The sequence below is a fragment of the Bactrocera neohumeralis genome, chromosome 3 (assembly GCF_024586455.1).
Source record: "Bactrocera neohumeralis isolate Rockhampton chromosome 3, APGP_CSIRO_Bneo_wtdbg2-racon-allhic-juicebox.fasta_v2, whole genome shotgun sequence".
In the NCBI taxonomy this organism is placed as follows: Eukaryota; Metazoa; Arthropoda; class Insecta; order Diptera; family Tephritidae; genus Bactrocera; species Bactrocera neohumeralis.
The window spans coordinates 265,048-289,162 of record NC_065920.1 but is presented as its reverse complement, the minus strand read 5'-3'; the positions used below and the strand labels follow the sequence as shown (position 1 = coordinate 289,162).

The window sequence follows — 24,115 nt, the reverse complement described above, 5'->3', positions numbered from 1 at the left end:
TGGTTTTTGCCTTAAATAATTACCTAGCTCACTTTATATACATATTTACGAACAAGACGATTTTGCGGTCGTTAACGAAACTTTTACACTCTATGCAACGTGTTACGAAAATATTAAAATGGAAGAAGTCTGAGTACTAGGCGTCTTAAGCTCTACGCTTACACACACCTTGCGTTGGTAGTAAGTTTTGCGTTATGATACCGTAAATTGTTTACTCACAAATCCACATCAGCTACAGTATCAAAAAGACTCTTTGGCAAACGTAGTAGCGTTGGAGACTAAAGCAAAAATTACTTATGTATATATATTCTATTTTTGTATGTGTATGTATTGTACTTGGAAATTTAGTAATGATGTTTTAATGAATGCCATAATGATGTTTATGGTGTTGAATAATATGTACATACATATGTGACTGCTGTGTGGTTTTGTTGTTTTCGTTATCGCCGGTGCTGCCTCTCGTTTAGTTCACAACAAAGCTTAGTAAGCGGTTTTAAGGTGCTTCGGAGAAACTTTTAGTTACTCCAACGACATTTTACGAGACAGACGTGCACGCGCCTGAATTTTGATGCGAAATAGAAATTTATATAAAACGTACATTATACATTTGTATATATACCATACTAGTAAAAAAAATTAACGCTTGAAACTTCGGTGAGAAATCATTTTACGACGTTAGGAGAAGACTATATATTGGCATAATTTTCGTTAATGATAAATATAAGGTGTTTTTCTTGTTATATTATCGTGTTAAATAAGAAAGAAAATAGTGAAATACTGGCAATGTATCCATTAAATAAAGCTGTGGAGAATTAGCCAAATACGAGTTTAATAAATAATAACAATTACAACACATACATATCTTGTATTCAGTGTAATGTTCAGATGTTCAGACGATTGTTAACAAATCTGCACAACCAGCGCAAAAATAAAAAATAAAGATATTATACATATACATACATATGTACATACATACATACGTATAATATGTTTATAGAGCATTAGCTAATCCCTTAGAAGAACCTTTTGAAATGGCTGTTTGAATGTTTTTAATGAAGTTTTATTTTTTTATTTCTAAATAGAGTGTATAATATTTCAAATTAGATGAAGCAAAACTGATGAAATTACCGGGTATTTTATTATAACATTTCTGAACATAATTTACGCGATAACGCCGCAAAGTTTTTTCCAAATTTTTAATAATTATCGTCTTACATTCGTTTTTCTCAAAAAATCGCGGGATTCCATTCAAAGTGTTTCAAAAAAATTAAAAATTTAGATTTGTTACCTGTTGACGGTAATTATCTTGCATTGGCTTTAGTAAAGGAATTTTAAATACATATGTATGTATGTACATACATATGTATATCGTCAGAAAAGCATTCGTGTTTCCTCCACCCTTAAAGCGCATTCATTTTCTTGCTTGCTAGAGGCGACCGAGGGTTAAACAATGTAAACAAAAATTTATAATACTTTTGTATGTATGTATATACAATATTTATACAAATGTTTTTGAAAAGCACATATCCATGTACTTAATAATAAAACGCGGTATAATCTTGCTTACCTTATAAGTATCCAAGAAGAATACTGTTACCTATGGTTTTTCTACCCTCGTAGTTATCTTGAAGAGCCCTCACCAATCAATTTTGGTTAAAAATATGGGTTATTTTGAAGAAAAATACTAACATATCTACATATACATATGTACATATGTTTATGTAAGGGAGATTTTGTCCAGCAACGATGCAACTGGTTAGAAACTTTACAACTAGTATGAGTTTTCCATATAAGTAATGTTTTTATTAAATATGATTTAAAATTGTTATATTTACATTTTAATTTGGAAACATCAAATATTCTATTTTTGGGCCAATGCATATACATATGTATGTACATATATGCATGAAATCACAAATAATAATAAAATCCCAAGTCGCGGTATGTGTTTGATTTGATGGTGGTTCTCTGATTAGTTAAATTTTATTTAGGATATTTCCATACCAATTTAAGCTTCGCTGAAGAGTATTTATGATTATGTGTGTAGGTATACTATTTGTTGACTCTCGTGGTTAACCACTAATTATGAATATACATATTATAAACTCGATACCCGTTGACATACATAAATAAACTGAAATAATCAGTTTTATGTATATGTAGTATGCATACACTTTGAATTTAAATAATAAAGAAAAGGTTTCAGAGTCAAAATCACGAAATCTACATACTCACATACATATGTAAACCAAAAATTTATTTATAATGTATTTTCTTTGGTTCGAAAATAATTTTATTTACTAAACTATAGCCCACATACATTCATACATAAATATTTGCATTGGATTGTAAGTCACATACATAAATTTTTAGCACTTTTTAATTTAAACGCTTGCGGTTGTATATCAATAAGCTTGCATACAGGGTGAGCCATATTTTAGATAAAGTTTTGCTGATTGATCATCAGTTGGTTTGCCAGTTCATGATAAGCAGACTTATGCTTCATTTAGTCACCGATATGCCGCCCTTCCGTAGTGACAACGTATGCTTCATTTATGCTTCCTTTGGTCACCGACATACCGCACTTGCGTACTGACAACTTAGTTGTTGTTCTTTCTTGATCATATTTCTTTTTCTTTTCTGAATAATTGTATTCGACTTTAATTTCGAGTTAGTTCAAGAATATTTCAAATAAATTTAAGCTAATTTTTTTAATTAGTACAAGATATAATATAATATATTACTATTGGCAACCTTGTGTTGCAAAAGAGAAAAGAGAAAGAGCTGACTCGTTTCTACGTAAAAAATCCAATTTTCGCAGATATCCAAGTATACGGTCGGTAGATGGGGACGATAGAAGCGGTGGTGAGCGGTTCATTTACAATGCAGCCTCATGAGATACATATATACGTTGTAATCAGTTGATTCGATCCACAGTTTTGAGCATGTAACTAAATGAAGCATTAGTCACCGACGTACGGCCCTTACGTAGTTGTTGTTGTTCTCAATTGAGCAACGTTGCTGTTTCAACGTATGTAAATGAAAACCCACCACAGCTTCTACCGTCCGTAACGTGGAGATTTACGCAAATTGCATTTTGTTCGTAGAAGCGGGTAAGCTCTCTGAATAATATACCAAATATTTGAATATGCATGTATGTATAATTGATTGTCAATATAAAATTTCTCATCCATATGAGAATTATGGATAATCGTTTCAATGACGAGGACGGTGTACATTACCATTTTAACTTTAGTAATCATTGTTATTATTTTGTATATTTGTGAATGAATTGTTATAAAAAGGCAAATATGAGCGTGTTCGCCGTCAGCTAACGAAGTGACAGTTCAATTAAATAAAATCATTTGAGTTGGAATTGAACGAAGTATGAATTTCACTTACATCCTTACTTAAAAAATATATGTATATATGTATGTATATTAGTAGTTAGGGGTTTTAGACCACAAGCTATCTGTGTATCACATTTGTAGAAGATATACAATTTTAAGATTTTATGTAAACGTAAGTTGGTATTTTCGTGTGTAACCTACACAAAAAACTATTAATTATCGCGTATATTTACAAAATAATGTACACAACGTAACAAGCGAAGTGAAATCAAAACCATGGTATGCCAACAACACTCCAACACTTTCATTGATAAGCTATGAATGTTGTGTACTTACAGCAAAAGCAATCAATTATAATTATTTCTTATTCAAGCATGTTTGTGTATTTTTGCTGATTATTGTTAATTTTACTTGTGCAAAAAGTTTCTACAAAAGACAACTCCAGAATTTACGCTGCATTATTGCCTAATTTGATGTCAGTTGGGCTTTAATTACTATACAAAAACATTGAAAGAGAATTACATACATATGTAGTCTACTGAAAGGTATATGCTGCTATTTAGACCTTGGAACAACTATTTAAGGACATATTACAATTTTCATTTGTAAATTCGAAACTATATGAATAATGAATTTTTTACCTCTCTTGATTTTAATAACACGTAAATTTTTGAAATCAATGTGTTATCGTAAATTTCGGAATAAATATAAAATTATAGCGTAATAATAGCGCATGTTTTGCTAACTAATATGGATAGTGTAATTATCTGCAAACATATTTTTATTGAATGGTTGTGCTTATTCTCAGTTTGTATCCATTCCCAGACTACTTAAATTGATTTGTAACTCATGAGAATATTTTTGAAAAGAGCCTGGAAATAATTGTTGAACATCCAGGTAAGCAACAATTCAGAGAAACCGCATGAACCCTCTATACGGATTCGGCTTATACGATATATTTATAACTCAAGTTCTTTCTATTAACAACATTGAATGCCATATTTTTTAGTTGCGTACAAAACATGTTAATGTAAAGTGTAACCGAACAGCCTGAGAACTTTAAGCTTTACAAAACTAATAATTATGTATGTACATATGTATGTATGTTATGTTATGTACATAAAATGCGAAGTTTGAAAGTTGTACAATATTTTAATTTTTTTAATAAATCTTAATATGTTTTACATTTTCTGAATAATCCAGAGCTTACTTTATTAATTTAAATTTATTATTTTTTTTGTTTGACAGTTTACCGTTGGGCTTGATAATTTTTTAATTTCCCGCATTATCCCGAATTTTAATTTATCCTTATTTGCCTGCGTCACGCTCTTTCATTTTTTTTTTTTTAATTTTATTTTACAGATTCAAAAAGCATGAGTCGTGAAAGCGATGGCAATTTGAGCTCTATTAACTCAGCATACACAGGTACAGTATTGCAAACGTTTTTCTTGTATCTTTTTATAAAAAACAGATATTCCATAACATCACATGATTTTTTAATTTATTTCAAATGCTTGATACCTATGCACAGTCCTTTATATTTTCTCATATTTCAGTTTATTGTTGCACTGTAACTCCTAATGTTAATAAATAACTAACCAATATGAATTTTAATTTTTTCATTATATGGAACAAGAAAAGAGTTTTTAAGCTAATTTTACTCTATATTTCGAGAATACATATATTAAATTAGAGCAACAGTTATCAAAATATGCATTAGCCCTTTAATGGAAAACATTTCTTAAATATATACTAATTGCATATGTACTATAACTCAATAGCTATTTTTTTATATAAATGTTTCGTAGGTGTATTTTTTTTAATTAACATAATCAGCAATGCATATTATACATTTCCTTTTGAAGTACTACCGCCTACTTTTTTCTTATATACATACTACATATAGTATATAAAAAGGTAAGCATGAACATAGATATATCGTCAACTAAAAATGCGAAATTGAGTTTTTTATTGATTGCTATCCACTACATATGCAAAAAAAATTATGATTCTGCTATCAGATATAACCAAGTTATAACCAAAATTAAAATTTTGTTTCAATATAATTAGTTTATACATACATATATTCTGTTTATATTTATCTCGTTTCTCCTGTAAAGTTATGAAGAGTAAAGCTACATTATTTTGCATTTTAGATGACGATATGTATGTATGAGTGAACTAAATTGTTGATGTCGAAAAGTGCAAGTTTTGTCAACCTAATTGAATATTGTTCTCATCTTTTCTTATCTGTTCTTCTAAAATTCGTGTTTTCTATTAAGTGAATCGATGAGATAATCGCAACAGTTTCAGTTAACCTGTACCTTATATACATATGTATATCTATATACTTGTATATATACATACATACGTATGTATAAAAATTCAATATAATTATGAAATAAATAACGTTTCTAAAAAAAGTTTGCATATGTATTTGCCCCGCTGTGGCCCACTATATAAATAATGCAATGGGAAAGTGAAACGTCTGGACAACGTGTGGATTTCATACTTTTGATAGTTTGGAATTTTTGGTTAGTAACTTCATTGTTCAAGAATGTCAGAAGATACGATCACCCCAATATTGCTGCCAAATTCGTTTTTTGTTTTCATACATGCGTTTGTGCTCTACGATAAGTTAAGTACATCAGAAACTTACTCAATCATTGGAAATTTTCTCAAGAGTTGAATAAACGAAAAAAATTTAGTGTACGTACATGAATTAAACAATAAATTAATTAAGGGTAGAACCTGTTTTAAATGAAAAGTATCTTACAAAGCGCTTTATTCTTTATGTGTGGAAATATTCAGCTATAAAATTAGTCCTAAGTTGAGACATTTAAGTACTATTTAATTAAATAAGTATATGATACACACTACATTCGTACCCACATCGTACGAATGTACATATGTATGTACGTATAGTATATAGCGTATTTGTAGCTAATTGACCAATGTGTGGGCTTTCATACTGCGCCACAAATTTTTCAAATAAAGCTGAAGCAACTATGTGATTTGTCATCATATAATTTTTTTCCATCGTTGTATTTAATATACACTGCGCTTCAACTGGTTTGCACACTTTAGGTATAAATAGTTTAAGAAAAATTCTGTAAAGTTTAAAAAAACTTTTTGTTTTATATTACTTATAACATTAGTGTTTCATACATATTTCTACCATATTTTATATTTTTTTTTTATGATAAAAACAATTAATAATTCAAATTTGGTCATTAGCACATATTACTTTATTTAATGTTCTTTAACATATTTTTAAACTTATGCCCTAACTAATTTTAACATTTGAATATTATTTTAATAATGAGTCGATCCCACCTAGTTGAGAATGATCTCAAAGAATCAATTGAGTAGCAGTTTGTAAAATTTTCCAATATAATTTTAGAAAATTCATAATCAAGATTTGCTAATACCTTCAACTAATACCGTTTTTAGTAGAATACTGTCGACTAGACTCGAAAACTTACCGAGCTAATCATCCTCACACCTTTTCTCTTACATTGATGTCTACTGATTAAGGCACTCACTGTATAAAATTGCACTTCGCACGTACATATGTAGCTCCTGTACATGTGTTTCATTTCGAGGAACCGGATAAGCTCACTTTTACACCAGCATTTGGCAAGATGTTGGCCAAATTGCTCACTTGTTAACACCGGAAATCACTTTTTCATTTCACATTCTTATCGCTTATTTTCCTTACCAGTGATTGTTCGTATAAATATGATAATAATAAAACAATAATATAGCTAAAAATTGATAACAAAAAATCAGAAGCAATTGTATTAGGTTGATGAAGATGTGCTAACCTGATGTCGCGCAGTGTATATACATACGCGCGCGTGATTATGTCTATCCACTAGTCCAAATAGACGTCGTAACGCCCATAGGATGTTATTTAAAGGTTGGCTAAAGTTTTTATAACTAATCTACAAATCGTATCTGACAGAACATGATCATTTAATTAATGAAAAATGTTTCTTAATCGATTAATGTGCTTTTAAATATATTCCAGTAGATAAACAGTAATAAAAAGAGGGACGGCAGCCACTGTAAATTTCAATAGGCAGGCACTGATCCATGTATCTAATCCCAAAATGGACAAGTTGCAGCTTGTTAACCTGACACTCAATAGAGGCAACATTATTAAATGTTGTTGTTTCAACATGATAAAGTGATGACGGAGGATACAATAGGAAAAGGTTAGCCTTAGCTTGTTGCCACTTGTTAAACGATGTCAATGTAACAGATTTTAGGACATTTTGCGCCTGTTTTACTGCACCGTGTTGATTGCTGAGTGCTGTTAGGTGAGGTTAGGTGTGAGTTCACAGTCTTCTTTTCCTTCCTATACGTGTAACTCAGAAAATTGCTATGCCAGTTTAAATTCATAAACGGAAAATAAAAATGCACAAGGTCTCAGTTGTAAATTGGACATATGTGCATATATGTATGTATGTACATAAGTACATATGTATGTACGTAGTGCGAGTATGTCTAACTTCTCTCGTTCGTTATGTTACGTTTTTTGAGATATGGTCGCTGTGCGATTCGGCGAAACAGTGCCGTTTAATTCGCATTATACCGGTTTTACCGTTTTTTCTCACCTTTATGAACTAGCTTTGTTATTTCTTATGTGAGCCGTTCGCAAATGCAAAATTTCTATATGGTTCTATTAGAAGCTAACATTATGTCATTTAATTTAAAAGTTTCCCAGTAAAAGTTATTTTCAGACAAAAAATGTGTGCAACCAAAGGTCTGGTTTATGTATTTGTGTACACCTATATATATGGATGTAATGTTTCCAAAGAGATATTAATGTTTTTTGTAACTAAACAAAAGCTTTGAATTCTACAATTTTTTACAAACTCTAAGGGGTACTATTTTATGGATTTTGTTCTAATACATAGGGGAACTATTAAACTAAATACACTAATATCCAACATAAGAAATTATGCTTTAATGTCGCTTGCATAAATATTAACCAAAATCACATCAACTAATTCTTTCAATTATTGTTAGTGCATTTGGCAACAATATTCACATGTGTTTGCGCAAAATAAACCAAGTAACCAGTTAGCCAGATAAGTTTACTGCTACATACATAGAAAAGTTGCACATATAATTTGACGCCCCATCTAAATATTTAATTATTCTCGCTTATTTTGGCACGAATGTTATGCGACCTCAACTTTTCTGACACGGTCGATCTCTTAACGCCACCTAACATATTCGTACATACACGCTTACATATGTATGTACTATGTATTAACCTAATGTTGGCGAAAGTGATCTATTTGAATAAATTGGTACCGATGTGAAATGCCAAAATGACGTGGCCGGCTCATGCAACTACTTCTACTAACATACATACATACATGCATGTGTACTTATTTGCCTATGTATCTGCTTCTACTTATTACTCAACGTTCGACAGATTTGTACCAGGAGACTGTGAAGCGCTTTACACGGTCCTCACTTTCCCCTGAAATGGATCAGTACTTATCGTCACGTAATTCATCTAAAACTACTACGACATCCCTGAAATCTGGGGATGGTGATCACCACACCTCTTGTAAGTTAATATATGTATATCCGTCTAAAATATTTTGTCGGTGAGTGTTACAAGTGTTGGTCGTGATTTTCTTCATATCGAGCGACCGCTCAACGCTCACTTACAAGATATCTGTATATAGTATATGTATGCGTAAGTTTAAAATGTTTATATTTTTGCACATACACATCGTACATATGTTTCTCACGATTTTCATTTTGTGTTTTTATCTTTTCTTTTGTTTTCTTGCTTTTGTAATTCATTGTTTGTTCTCGTTGTTGTTTCTGTGCTTTGCGTTGAAAGTCGATTTGTATCTTGAAGCCACCGGGCGCCGCCGCAGTTCAGGTAAGCAGTTCGCCTACTAACTGTTTCATATGTATTCAGATATATTTTGAAAATTATATGGATCACTTAACTCCCTGGACAGAGGCCAAGTCCGTACTAACTTTTATATATTAGTAAACACATGTATATGTAAATGTACATGTATACATTTCGAGCAAATATTAAAAGTTCACAAAATACATAAGAATTCAAATTACTATATACCATTCACATACCATAAAAATCTACTTGTATTTAACATCCTATACTCTTGCAACATTCTGTTGGGGCTTCGTCTTTGATGGGTGTTCAAATAAATAGTGCGCATTTTGCAGTTATGATTCGGCAATGAAGGCGAGTTTAATGTATGCGTTCAGTGCTTTTTCGCAATTATGTAAGTATGTGTCAGTTACTCCAGCGCTACGCCACTGCAATGCCAATGCTAAAGTAACGCAGCGCGGGTGTAGGTGCCTTCACATCGCATTTGCATTTGATGCATCAGATGTGTGCTACTTTTTGCTGCCTTAATTGGGTAAAGCGCATGCATTAAAAAACTGGTATTGGTTCGGTTGTCGCTTTAGCATAACAACTTGTATTTGTTTAGCTGAAGTTGACACCAAATCAACTAGTATGAATCATTCTTGATTAAAAATGTTTCTGTAAGTGTGCCAAGTTTCCAAATAATAGAAATAAAAGGTACATATATTTAAAGAGAAAATACAGAAATATTGTCCTTCTAACGCTCTGATTTCACAGTCCAACTTCGGAGCTTGATTGAATTGGAATTATTTACTTGCCGTGTACTGTTTTGAGACAGGTGCAGGAATCAATACCAAATTATTTTCAACACTTGCTGATGATTTTGAACACATTTCATGAAGGCGGTATACGTCGTCTTCAACACCGCATCACCCGCCGCCCATCTGTTTAGATATTGTATCGGGGATTGACGATATTTGTTGTGCAATGGCGTAATTAGAACGCCAAAGTTATTTGTACATATATACATATGTATGTACATACATATATGGTACCTATAGACTCTTGTTCGTGTGTACATATGTATATGTATATTTATATGGAGAGCGATGTGTAAGTACATACATACATATGGATGTAACAAATGTTGAGAGTGGATTCGTGATCAATTGATCTGTGCACGTTTCTACACACCCGCTCATACATACATACATACATGCAATTATCTATTTATGTATGTATGTATATGTAAGTATATTGCTGGAAAATTCGATTTGCAACACCCTCACCTCTTCGTTGTTTCACTGGGCAAAATACTATAAGTATAGTCACACATACATACATATTTATTCCATGAGACATACACTTACTAGCTTGCACATGCGTGTATGTATGTATGTAGGGTCACAATGCTATTCAGCTTGCTACTGCTCATATTTTCTCTACGCGTAGAGTTTTTCTCAATTTGGCCGCTTCCAACTCAAATGCATTGATGCACCAGCACAGTTAGTTCCGCTCGTTGTTCACTGTACACGCTGAATGTTTAGCCTTGAAATAAAATAAGTGATAATCTGGCCTGCAATTGAAGAAAATGACAGGAAAGTTTTTAAAATAAATATGTACTTATATTCACTATGCATAGACCCAGACACATACATATGTATGTACATACATACCTACATATGTACTGCATTTGTATTCGCAACAACTGTCGATCGTTTTATCACTGACGAGATTACTGTGGTCATACAAGTTTTACCGTTCGTTGGAGAACATAAAATTTACATGAAAGTTGTGTTTGTAAATCTGGTAAAACGTTGTGTATGTAACAATCATTAGAATTTACATACATATTTAGTTGTCATTTGCAAGAAAATGGTCAAAAGGCAACACGGTTGTGTATTTCGTCAGTTGTTCAATTGTTCAATTGTCCTTGAATTGGTCCACTTTTTCTTCTTCAGATCATGGTGCCGTTCTAACACAAGATACAGAACAGTTTATAATTGGTCAGAAAGTATGGGTAGGCGGTATTCGTCCCGGACAAATTGCTTACATTGGCGAGACTCATTTTGCACCCGGGGATTGGGCTGGGATTGTATTGGATGAACCGAACGGTAAGTATTCATCGGACGAAAATAGTCATTTCAGTGACACACTGCGTATACTTATTTAAGGTAAAAATGATGGGTGCGTCGCTGGCAAACGTTATTTCCAATGCGAACCAAGGCGGGGTATTTTCTCGCGCTTAACACGTCTCACATTGGCACCACTTTCTGGGGCAAATACGCCGACCTCGCCACTTGCAAAAATGTCTCCAGAACGTTCACGTACGGTGTCACCAACTGCCAGCATACGCAGTTCATTTCTACGTAGCCCGGGAAGTATGGCATTGAAGATTCATTTTAATATTTTCATTTAATTATAATTTTTTATTGCATTTCATAACCAAGAAAATGGCTTGGCAGTTGGCGATCGCATTATTGTGTCGTCTGGCTTCGGTAGTCGTCCAGGTATATTGCGTTATTTGGGTGAAACGCAGTTCGCTTCAGGCAATTGGTGTGGTGTGGAATTAGACGAGCCTTCTGGTAAAAATGATGGCTCCGTCGATGGTATAAAGTAAGTTTTAATCAAAGTATTGCTTAACAACACAGATTTTTCCTGAAAATATATCTTTTAATTAACAATTAAAAATTGTCTGACGTTCTGAAACTAAATATATACATATGTATGAATTTATACCCTAATTACGCAGGTATTTCGAATGTAAGCCGAAATATGGAGTGTTCGTGCCGATTGCCAAAGTATCACTTTCGCCATCATCCAAAAAGTCTCGTCTATCCCGAACAGGCTCTCGAGAATCTCTCAACTCAATTGGTACTATAAACAGCATCGCAACAACAAATACATCTCGCTTGCGCATGAATGCTCAGGTATAAATAAGACGTTATGATGAACTTCTGTTGGCGTTTATGAACCAAACATTAAAACCGAGTTCTCACTGGCTGATATTTATTCAATTTAAATTTCTCTTAAATTTAAAGAAATATTTTTTTAATATTTCTCTTCATAACTTATAACCATAAGATCTGACAATTAACCAAACTAATCGAATCAATTAACAGAAACGAAATTAAATTATTTTCTCATACAGCGCAAATCTTTGTCAATCAAGCCGGTCGTTGCCGCGCCTAAATCGCAATATTCCATGCAGGTATGCTATATTACATCTTACATATATGGATCATGAAAGCTGGGAAGAAATATAAATGTACATGCTTGACCATTATTCCAAATATTTCTATGGGACTGAGACCCAAAAAATTTTATATATATGTACATATCGTCACCTAAAATGCAAAATAATGTAACAACGTTTTCGGAAATTTATAGGGGAAATAATAGAACACGTTATAAAATGGAAGATGAGTGAAACAAAATTTAAATATTGGTTTAAACAGGGTTATATCTGATAGCAGAATCTAAAAATGTTGGACATACATATGTATGTAATTTGAAGTAGAGGATCGTAGTCAATGAACCACTCACTTTTTTGGTCATACGTTACTTTGCATTTTAGGTGACGATATGTATGGGTATGTATATGTGTATGTACATACGTCCATACATACATATATACACATTCCAGAGTATTCGCACAAAGAAGTTTTCTGTAATTATAAAAAATGACCATAATGAGTGCATAAATATGTACATGCTTGTATGATTCAAATTATTTATCTTTAATATTACCGCAATTTATCAGTGGGTAAATACAACTTCATTGTGTGAATGCTAAATGAATATTAATAATTGCACTAATTAAACACCTGTAATTTCCTCCAATCCGACGATATTTCGCCTTACCTTTATGTAGTTATTTTTTCTTATTGCTTATGTGTTGTTACTAAAATATAATTTTAAGTTTTTCTAAGTGCTAACAATGAATAAAATGTACATGTGTATATGTATTCATAGGTATGTATATGTATTTTGTTTTTTGTTTGTTATTATTTTGTCTTTTCAAATCAAATAAATCAATCACTTCCTTTTTCTATGCACATTATTATTATTTTCTTGCTGGATCTTTGTTTTACAAAAATCAAATTTTGATTTTTCATAAATAAAGCTAAACATTAATAAACTAAACTAAATGTATGTACGTTTAGTACATACATACATATGTGTATTTGTATGCAAGTCTATGTATCTGCATACTTACATATGTACAGCTACATGTAATTTTAATACAAAGGTAATTGACCTGGTAACGTTCAACAATCATAAGAATCAAATAAATAGGTCCGAACATGTACAGCTAGAAACGGGGTTTTTTATTACTTTATTACAGCACTTGTATGTATATAAAGAAATGTTCATATGTGAAATTTGTGCTTTTAATTTTTTGTGAGTTTTAACTGCAAATCCCTTTACATATTTATATACGTACATACCATTATTAATGCATTTCCCCCTTTGTATCTATATGCATTCTTATGCACATATGTACTTGCGGACACAAGTAAATTTCCATAGTTGCATGTGACAAAATGATTTAGTCTAAATGGCACGTTTAAGTCTAAATGGCTTTGATTAAGGTGAATAAATTGTATAATTTTCTTTACATTTTTTCCTTTTAATATGGACACGGCTAGGATTTACTACACGAGAAGCAGAAGCACATTGAGCAATTAATGATCGAGCGAGAGTTGGATCGTGAGGACTGCCAGAATCAGGCGCTACAATACCAGAAGAATATAAACGAGGTAATTATCTACGAAGACGCGCTTTATGCGCCGGTTGTGTACGCCGATAAGAAACGACCTTTCCGTTTGACACGGCAACGGTTGCCCACTATTCCGCCACGACCGTCGTCGCGTTCATCACGCGGTTCCCAATCGCCGCCCTCTTCGTCTGCGAAGAAACGTTCCTCATTGGTGCAACAGTGGACGTACTCACGTTCCCCTACACCACCAACGAAAAGAGTGTGGTTTTGGGATACAAATAAATTATATGCATTCTAGATTCTACATAATTGCAAAATAATTATAGGAATGTATATGGTTGTTGGAAATATTTCGGATAATTGGGGTTTCGTACACATAAGCACATACATGCAAATATTTGTATAAGATGAGGTCCTATACAATACATACATACATACACACCTACAAAGGCACATTTCCTCACCTTAACCTGCTAACATTCCGATTGTTAAGCATTCAAATATAGATGCGATGATATTTGCTGATTTGTTTTCCGTTGAACATTTGGCGTATCTACTTTTTTATCTCTAAGACATATTTCTGTTCTTGGTTTTAAACTGCTATTTTGTTACTTAATTTATGATTTTACTATTTGGTTTTATAAATTTAATAGCATGCAAGTAAACTCACATACATTCATATGGATCATCGGAACAGATCGTCCAAATTTCCGGTTGAAACGACCGAGCAGTTTCTAGGTATTCCGAAAAATTTCGAATGAAATAATATTTTGAATGAAAGTGTTTTTCTCATATAAAAGAAAAATTGGCATATACAAAAATCAAATATTACATAAAACAAACAGTTACTATAGAAAAAACTACCAATTGTAAGTTCACAAATGTATTTCACTTCAATCGTACGAATTCAATTCACACCTAATAACTTTTAATGAATTTGGCATTAATTGTCTTTTTTATGTTTATAAGTTTCGCACATTTGAAAACTTATTATAATCTTTTAAAAAACTTTCTATGCAAATGTTGCAAAGCCAATAATGCATTTTTCATATGGGACAATGAATTGTCGATATTTTCTTTTATTGTTCTGGTTACTGTTATATTTGATTATATGTTAATTTTAAATAAATAATTTAATGTCATTTGCATATTGAAAAGACTGCAGTTTGTTTCATTAATTGCAAAGTACGAAAAATACTGCTTTCGGCTACAAAAGGGAGCAGTGAATGGGTGTATGTACATATGTATGCATGCGTGTGTGTGCATGTAATTGAATTAGTAAAAAACATAACATGCTTATAAAATATTTTTTTGCCCATACCTGCATGCATATTTGTAGGTGTGAATATGTTATAAGTATCTGAATAGTAGTTATGGAATTTATTGAAGGTTCTAAAAATATTTCAAATTAGAACGGCTTTTACATACTATGTATGCGTGCTAATAGTGGGCGAAGGCAAAGGTATATGTATATGAGAATAAGCCATTGTATTAAGATTTTTTAGATTAAAATATGTCCGAATGTAGTTTTAAAAATACATCAATATCAATCACACTTCTACCACAATATTTAATATAGGATAAACTCAATGGTTCAGACCGTTGGGTACGACTCATCACTCGTCGAGGTTTTCGCCTGGCTGAACTTCGTCGTGAATTTCGAGGCTGGTATGGCAATCATGAACGGCACTGCATTCTACACAGTATCCTTACACCGCTCCGTATCAAATAGGATTCGCGGTTATTGATGGCTTATACCTTATATACATACATACATGTATTTATAAGTAGATGTAAGCGGTGCTCAAATTATCTGAGAAATACATGTGTATATGGAATTCTGACTAAAAACACCAAAATTTAACATCAATATAAAGGATCTATATCATTACGGTGCTGCATTCTAAATCAGGAATTATATACGATCATCAAAGTTAACTATAATTGCAAGCAAAACTAGCTGCAAGCTGCAACAGTAGCCATGTGATAAATATGCATACATACACACATATGTACATATGGATTTATTGAGCGAATTTTATTGCTTACTCAATTTACGATTTTTACTATTATGCTACTTTATTATATTTAATAAATATTTAATAAAATCAATTGCACCTTTAGAGGTATAACTAGAAATATACATATATGCAATATATTTGCTGCTAATATGGAATATACTTAATAGTCATGTGATGATACATAAATATATTTATATATGCTTTTGTAAAATTCAAGTTTCTAATAAAATTGAAGTTGCTGTAGCCCTTTTCAAATGTTTTATTTCCTTTTATCTCCCATTTGAACATTAGTTGAAGTCCCGAATAATTCAATTGGAGCGCTCACTGGATGATGAACGTAAAAAATCGGAAGATTTGCAATTCTCTATCGATGAAGCTACGTACTGTGGTAACGATGTAAGAAAGTCGTATTAGCTGATTGGGAAATGAATATTAAAAGTTCACAAGCATTAGTATGTTCACTGTTAAATAGATGGCGCAATAAGTAAAAGCCAAATCCAACACATATAACATATTTAATTGTGGCGCTAAATGTTTTTCGGTATGCCCCTCTTAATTTTAGACTTGCTCAATGGCTATTAGTCTACTTACTACCCATATCACAAAAAATGAAGGATCTGCTGTATGATCCATCACAAAGTCTTTCAGAGGAGATCGCTTAAATTTAAATGTCTTAAGGGATTTTATGTAAGCTCAAAACATATAACGTTTTGTATAAATGAATAAATAATAATTTTTTCATGCAAATATAAAAATGCTCTCCACTGTACCATATTAAACATTAGTGCATATAATTTTTTTTTTCAAAAAATGTTTAAAGTTTCTTCGAATTTATCGTAAATCACAAACACAGCCGTTTCTAAAACAACACAACTAAATTCCGAACGGAGTATGCATTAATTAAATAAATGCCTTTGAACTTTTGGAATTAATTTTCTAAATTGAATAAATAACAACTTCAACTCAAAGTCCACCTTTTATGTTTTAGGTCCAAACTCATGTATATAGGGAAAAAATTCAGGAATTGGAGAAAAAATTAACAGATCTTTCTACAGGTAAGCGAACTTCAATTTAAAATTAGCACAGTATTAACATTCATTTCTTCTAAAAGGCCATTTAAAAGCATCTTTGAATGTTTAGCACAAGAATACAATACTACATTCATACATACATAAGTATGTTCAATACCTCCTGCCCAAGCTTGGCGGAAGAATATTAAATTATATAAATAATTTAATTATTAATGGCATATATTTATATACTTGTACATATACATTACGGCTTCCGTTATTTCTGAAGATGAACTTTTATTGTTGACGTGTCCTGAAGTTCCAGTTTTTATCCTAAAAGCAAACGTAAACAAACTCTTTTTCAATTTAAACCGTGCTTAAATCATGTTACTTTTCCTCTATTGATAGAGGGAAATTTGCTTAAGCAAATAAACCTACAACTTTTAAAAGTCTACATGCTAATACAAAATGTTGCGCTCTACTCCTTGTAGATAAGTACACAAGCATTTCTCTGATTCGTTTTTTCCATAAAAATTATCCATTATTTGGTTATACGCAGTTAAAGTTATACAGCAAATGTACTGAGCTCTCATAACTAAAGGTGCCTTATAAATTTTGTGTTGCTCATACAACATGGTATACGTGGTGTGACGTTACGGTAATGAAGGTCAGCAAAAAGAAATCAACTATCGGAACCCTAATATACATGTATAAAAGTAAAAATTATCTGTTGAACAGTACAACAATATCGCTACAAGAATAACACTCCACATGTATGTCTATTATTATATTACGTAAATTAATTTTTTTACACCACCTACAGAAACAGACTCCGCTAAAGATACCTCTACTGCCATTAATGCGCCGACTGAAACATCCATTGCCGAGAACGCCAAAATTACATTACAATTACAACAACAAAAAGAGGAATACGAAGCTCGGCTCGTTAACGCTGAAGATGAGCAAAAAAGATTGCAGGAAAATATAGTATATCTTCAAAAGGAAAATGAAGGATTGCAAAAAGAACTGGTGTACAAAGATGAGAGTCTTGAAAAATTCTCATTATCAGCATGTGGCATTCAGAATCTGCGTCATGAATTGGATCTGCTTAAAGAAGAAGCAGAGAAGGAGCGTCAGCAGTTGCAAACCGATTTTACTCTTAAACTGGAGGAGAAGGATATGCTATTAAACACATTGCGCTCTGAACTTACTGCTCAGAAAAATGCTCTATCTACGGTAGAAATCGAACGTTCTAATAACCAAGATGAATATGAGATTTTACAAACAGAATGCAAAAATCGTGATTCACAATTGCAGGATGTTAATGAGCAATTAGCGAAGTTGAAATCGGAATTAAGCATGCAAAAAGCAGAGAATGTGACACTAGAGGAACTAGTTAAAGTACAGCAAGACAAACTTTTGCAGGAGAAAAAGCAAATGACTGAAATTTTGCAAGAAGTCGAGAAATTGAAAAATGAGATAATAAGTTTGCGAAATACTAAAGACTCCGCAGAAATACAGCTTAGAGCAGTCAATGAAGACGTGAAAAAATTGACTGAATCGCAGAAGACCTTGGAAGAGCAGTTGTCGGCTGCAACAAGTGCAGATCAGGAGCATATAGATGCTATTACACAATTAGATATTGTCATAGAAGATATGAAAAAAAAAATTAATGATGCTACAGTAGAAAATGATCGTCTAAATGCAGAGCTTAGAAAAGAACAAGAATTGAAAATTATTGCCGCCGTTACAGAAGGAGAACTTCGTAAGCTTTTAAAGGATCAGCAACAAGAATATACAGAAAGCCTAGAAGAATTAAAAAAATCGAATACAACTCTCACCGAAAATCGAGAAAGTGATCAACGAAAATTACAGGAATGTCTAGATGAAAAAATGAAAAAGATTGAGGCTCTTAACATCGAGGCTGGTCAGTTAAAACAAGGCTTAAAGCAACTTGAATCGAATTTTTCGATGACCGAACAAGAATTGAATTCAAAGATCGAAGAATTTAAGGTAAAGGAGCAAACCCTGCTGGAAGATTTAAGAACTAAAGAAAATGCTTTAAAGTCTCAGGCGGAGGCATGTGCGAATCACGATCGTGTAATAGCAGAAAAAATAGAGTACCTTAATACGACCATGAGTGCGCTTGAAACCGCAAATAATGACTTAAATCAACAAAAGCAAGAGCTAGCGCTAACTTTAAACAAATGTTCTGATTTAAACATCGCAAATAAAATGCAAGATGAGCAGTGTGCGCAGCAACAACTTGAAATCGGAAATTTGACGCGCAAGCTAGATAGCCTCAATACAAAATGTGAAAGTCTGAAAACTCAAAATGAGACTCTTGAAAATGAACTTAATTCTTCCCGATCAATTATTTGTCAACTTGAGGATGAGATTAGTAGACTTAAAGATCAACTCGCGATGTATCAGAAGAATTTACTAGAAACTGAAGGAAGAAATAATGATGAACGGTTGAAGTTAGAAAGTCAGATAGAAGAGATTATTCAAAAATGTACAAATTTTTCAAAAGATTTGGAAGAAGAGCGCGCAATCACTGAGCAAACACGCAGCGAGATATCAAAAAAAAATGAGCAATTGACTGTTCTTGAGGAAAAGAGTATTAAACTCGAGCTGACACTCAGTGACGAAAAACGTAAGCAGGAGAATTTGCAAAGCAAATATGAATCTATGGTTGAGCAGAATAAAACACTTGAAAATGATTTGAACACACTCCGTACATCATCTACAGATTCAAACACTGAACTTTTGAAAATGTCACAAATGGTGACACTAAAACAAAAGGCTTACGATGAACTATTGGATAAAACTAGCATGGAGCGCATTAATCTCGAAGGACAGTTGGAGGCCAGTCAACAACGCCTAGATATATTGTGTAGCCAAGTAGAGATGCTTACGCAGGAAATGAAAAGTGCTACCGAGGAGAATATCAAGCGCGTAGAAATTCTTAAGCTGGAACAAGAAAAATGTGGTAAACAGGAGCTGGAATTAAGCGAGTTATCACGCAAATTTGAAGCACTTTCTGCGAAATATACGAGAATAGAGAATGAAAATGAGAATCTTCAAAGAGACTTGGCAACCCTGCGAAACACGTCAACCACTTCTGGTGCACTTGTAACCAAATTGACTGAGGAGCTTACTCAAAACCAGAAAACTATGCAGGACTTAACAGACAAATCAACTGCTGATCGCTTGCAACTTAGCAATCAATTGCAGGAGCTAGAACAGCGACTTGAAGCTAAACTTCGTGAAACGGATCTGTTAAGAAGTGAATTGCAAGAAGCAATAAAATCAAAAGACAAACAAGCAGAAGAGTTTGAATTATTGAAATTTGAAATGCAAGCACAGTCAACATGTCTGTTAGATATCTTGAAGGAGAAAGAATCAACCGAGCAGAAAAAAATTATCGAAAATTTCCAAGCGCAGCTAAGGGATGCAGAGCAGAGTAAGGCCAAGTTAGATGAGGCTATTTCCAGTCTACAACAACAAATAAAACTTCTACAAGATGAATTACTAAAATCTCAACTCGATTTTAAAGCAAAGGAGGATGAGCTAGGTAAAAAAATAATTAACTTATGCAACGAGGGTGAAGAGATACGTGAGGTATTACGTCAAACCAAATTGGATGGTTCAAATTCACTCAGCACTTTAGAGTTAGAAAAGTTGGAACTACATAAGACAATAGAGAGTTTGCAATCAGAACTAAAAACAATCGAAGATGAACTGAGAAAAAGTCGTAGTGAAATCGAACAGTTAAAAAAAGCAAAGTCAAGCGTACTTCACGATGCCAAGGAGTTCCAAAATCAAATTGAATCATTGAAAAGTGCATTAGATGTTGCGAACACTGAAGTCCAATTTAGAACGAAAATGGCAGAAGACGATAAAAGTAAGATAGAGGAATTGAGGAAAATGGTGGACACAGTGCAAGCAGTCAACACAAATATTTCAGCAACCAATGCGGAGATGTCGCATGCACTGCTGTCCTTAGAACAAGAAAAATGTGAAACAGCCCATATATTCGAACTTTTTGAAATGGAATCTGATCAAAATATGGAAAAAATTGGTGAAAAACTTGTCGACATGAAGCAGAAATTAATTGATGCGCAAGCTCATATTGAACAAAAATCGGCAATTATAACGGAAAAAGAAAGTGAACTGTCGAGTATCTTGATTAAATTTGAAGCATCACAAACGGCTTTAGTAGGATTACAGAGCACATTATTAGATCAGACCACAAAAATCTCTGAATTGAATACTGCAAATACGGAATTAGAAAAACTAGTTTATGAAAAAAAAGATTTATTAGAACAACAAGCAGCCTTGCGAAGTCAACTCGACGAATACAAACAAGTAGTCAACGAAATGGATAATGAAAACACGGCTAAGAACGAAGCGCTACACAAGCTGCAGGAACGTGTTAAAGAGTTAGAAGAAGAAAACTTGCGCAATATGGAATTTCAAGAAAGTTTAAATAGTGATAACGTTAAAATACAACGAAAACTTGAGAGTCTTGATTTAGAAAAAACTCGTGAAATAGTTGCTGCACAAAGTCGTATCAATGAATTACAAGCATTGAAAGAATTGAAACCAAATAATTCAGCAACTGCTGATGTGCCAAAAGAGGTAAGCAAACAAATTCTTACATACATAAATATGTATGTTTAATTTAATAAAAGACTGACGTAAATAAAACCCAAAGAGAAAATATATTTATAATTGTCAATCAAATTCTTTCTATAATTTTACTATGCTTTTCTAAATATTTTCTTTATTTCTAATATATAGTATGTACAAATGAAACTACAGTTAATTCTGCATTACTTAAAAACGACTTTTTGACTAACGTCAGTCTTTTATTAAATGGGCGATATTTAGTTGCCCCATTCTTATTGTATGCATAAAAGTTACGTAAATGATTCTAGGGTGAAGAACCAGAAGGCAACTTAGCACAAATCAACTTCCTGAATTCTATAATTGCGGACATGCAAAAGAAAAATGACTCTTTAAAGGCTAAGATCGAAGCACTAGAAGCGTTACCCACAGACTTTACTCAGTAAGTAGAACATGAAAATATTTACTATACACATTTTTTTTTAAAACACCAATAATTTCTATTATTGATACACATGTAAGTCTTCATTGCACAAAACACTTTTTTTTATTTATTAAAAAGCTCTTACCAGGTGCAATAAGCACAATATCAGTTAAATGTTTTATTTAAGTCGTGAAAAATGCGAATTCACGGCAAACTTTGTTCCAGTTTTATTTATTTCTTTCTTAGAATTTGATATTGTATTTTTTATGGTTAATAATTTTGTTGAGAATTGAACATGAACTAAAAATATACATTTTTTTTAATTTCTTTGCTTAATCTATTGTTATGCAGATATAAATACACGAAGCACAAACTTTTACTCAAGTGATGTAAATGTAAATATCTTTGATCTTTTTAGACCGAAAGCTTTTGAATTAATCGCTAAGCGGAAACCAGCTCCTCGTGTTTTCTGCGATATTTGCGATGAATTTGACAAACACGAAACCGAAGATTGCCCTCTTCAAGCATCCGATGATCGAGACTACTCACCTCCACCGTTGACCGCAGCGACAGAAAGGAAGGTCCGGAAATTACCAGAACCACGAAAATACTGTGAAACCTGTGAAGGTAAATTTTTGCCAAATTATATGAGGTTCCGATAGGATTAATTAAATTATTCCCTCTTTTAGTTTTCGGTCACGTAACGGGTGAATGCGCTGAAGACGAGTGGTAGCAAAACTTTATTTACTATATACAAATGTATTATAGTATGTTTATCTACTAACTAACGATATTGAACATTTCGACTTTTTCAATATGCATACATATGTGTATATTTTTAAATATTATGCGTTTGTGATAAATAGTTGAGGACTAAACCTTATTGTTTGCTACTCATGTGCGTGTACATATGTACATAATTCTCTTCTTTCACTTAGTCATACAAACACTTGTAAAGAAGTATAGCTAAAATTTATATTTGTTGATTCTAATATAATTTTATAAATTCTTTAACTAATACAAATTTTAGAGTTGCAAAGAACTAAAGAAATAAAAACACTCTTTGTGTCATTACTATTACTTTAAAATAGCTGCTTAAAACTAGTTTGTTATTTGTAATTTTACACGCAACATGTAACAAAATACAAAATATATTTTGTTGTTAATCGCCGATTATGTTGTGATTTACTTTATTTAAATGTGCGATTGAAATATGTAGATAGGGAAAAAATTGCATTTTTACAACCAAATTTACTTGTTGTAAATTTATTTGTTAACAAATAATTAAATTATATCATTTCGATATAGATAAATATGCGGTATATTTTTAAGATTTTTAATTAACCCATGAATAAGGCAAGCTAGATATTTAATTTTATATTGAGTTACCCGAAGAAATTTGGTATTGCAAATTATATCCATTTAAAGAGTGTGAAGAGATTTATGTAGCCTATAATTTAGATATATTTTTTTCATTCACAAAATTTTATTTAGGTTTTATAGCATTATATCTGCATATAGCGATGATAATATGTATAATATTTCATTAACGGGAACATTTTATCCTGCAGAAGGTCCTGATGGAGGTATTTTTTGTAAAATCATTGTCAATTTTGTAATATACATAAGTATGTATACGTATATTGATAACTCAACGGCCGAACCTATTTGGCTGAAAATTGGTGGATAGGTAGTTTGTAACCTCGGGATGTAGCATGCATGCATTGTTTTAGGTTAAAAGTAAAAACAATTCATATATAAACAAAATTGTATTTCAAATCATAATCACGTGTTCCATATATTAATGTAAGAATCATTTTAATATTTTTTGCCTAAAAAAGCAAAAACAAAATAATATCACACAACTACTGACAGGGTACAGTAATATTTGTTTACATATGTATAGGGATAATACTGATAGTTGTTACTGCACAAGAAAAAGTTGAATAATAATTTGTTATGATTTCATAATAGCTTACGAATAATCCTGAAGCATTGCACAGAACAATGCAATATTTAAACGGCAACGATCAAGTTTGTGTTACTTACGTGCACTACTATCTGGGTTTCAGACGTCAATTTT

General features: G+C 32.3%; 1 protein-coding gene across 20 annotated transcripts in view; it reads left to right on the top strand.

Annotated features, from left to right (window-relative positions):
- Window positions 1-23,208, top strand: part of LOC126752976 (restin homolog) — a 31,852-nt gene extending 8,644 nt beyond the window's left edge. For 3 of the 20 annotated variants that reach the window (XM_050464031.1, XM_050464030.1, XM_050464029.1), the window contains exons 3-17: window positions 4,713-4,775; window positions 8,803-8,940; window positions 9,223-9,264; window positions 11,184-11,336; window positions 11,397-11,603; window positions 11,673-11,838; window positions 11,975-12,152; window positions 12,374-12,433; window positions 13,875-13,985; window positions 16,258-16,362; window positions 16,955-17,021; window positions 17,800-21,620; window positions 21,920-22,050; window positions 22,451-22,659; window positions 22,722-23,208. In XM_050464031.1, coding sequence (XP_050319988.1) covers window positions 4,713-4,775; window positions 8,803-8,940; window positions 9,223-9,264; window positions 11,184-11,336; window positions 11,397-11,603; window positions 11,673-11,838; window positions 11,975-12,152; window positions 12,374-12,433; window positions 13,875-13,985; window positions 16,258-16,362; window positions 16,955-17,021; window positions 17,800-21,620; window positions 21,920-22,050; window positions 22,451-22,659; window positions 22,722-22,765 — 5,495 coding nt within the window. In that variant the 3' untranslated portion in view covers window positions 22,766-23,208. Of the gene's footprint in view, window positions 1-507; window positions 726-4,175; window positions 4,248-4,712; window positions 4,776-7,141; window positions 7,571-8,802; window positions 8,941-9,222; window positions 9,265-11,021; window positions 11,117-11,183; window positions 11,337-11,396; window positions 11,604-11,672; window positions 11,839-11,974; window positions 12,159-12,373; window positions 12,434-13,874; window positions 13,986-15,524; window positions 16,222-16,257; window positions 16,363-16,954; window positions 17,022-17,799; window positions 21,621-21,901; window positions 22,051-22,450; window positions 22,660-22,721 lie in introns of those variants that run through there. The other 17 variants (XM_050464039.1, XM_050464037.1, XM_050464038.1 and 14 more) reach the window with 17 other exon arrangements.
- The last annotated feature ends 907 nt before the right edge of the window (window positions 23,209-24,115 follow it).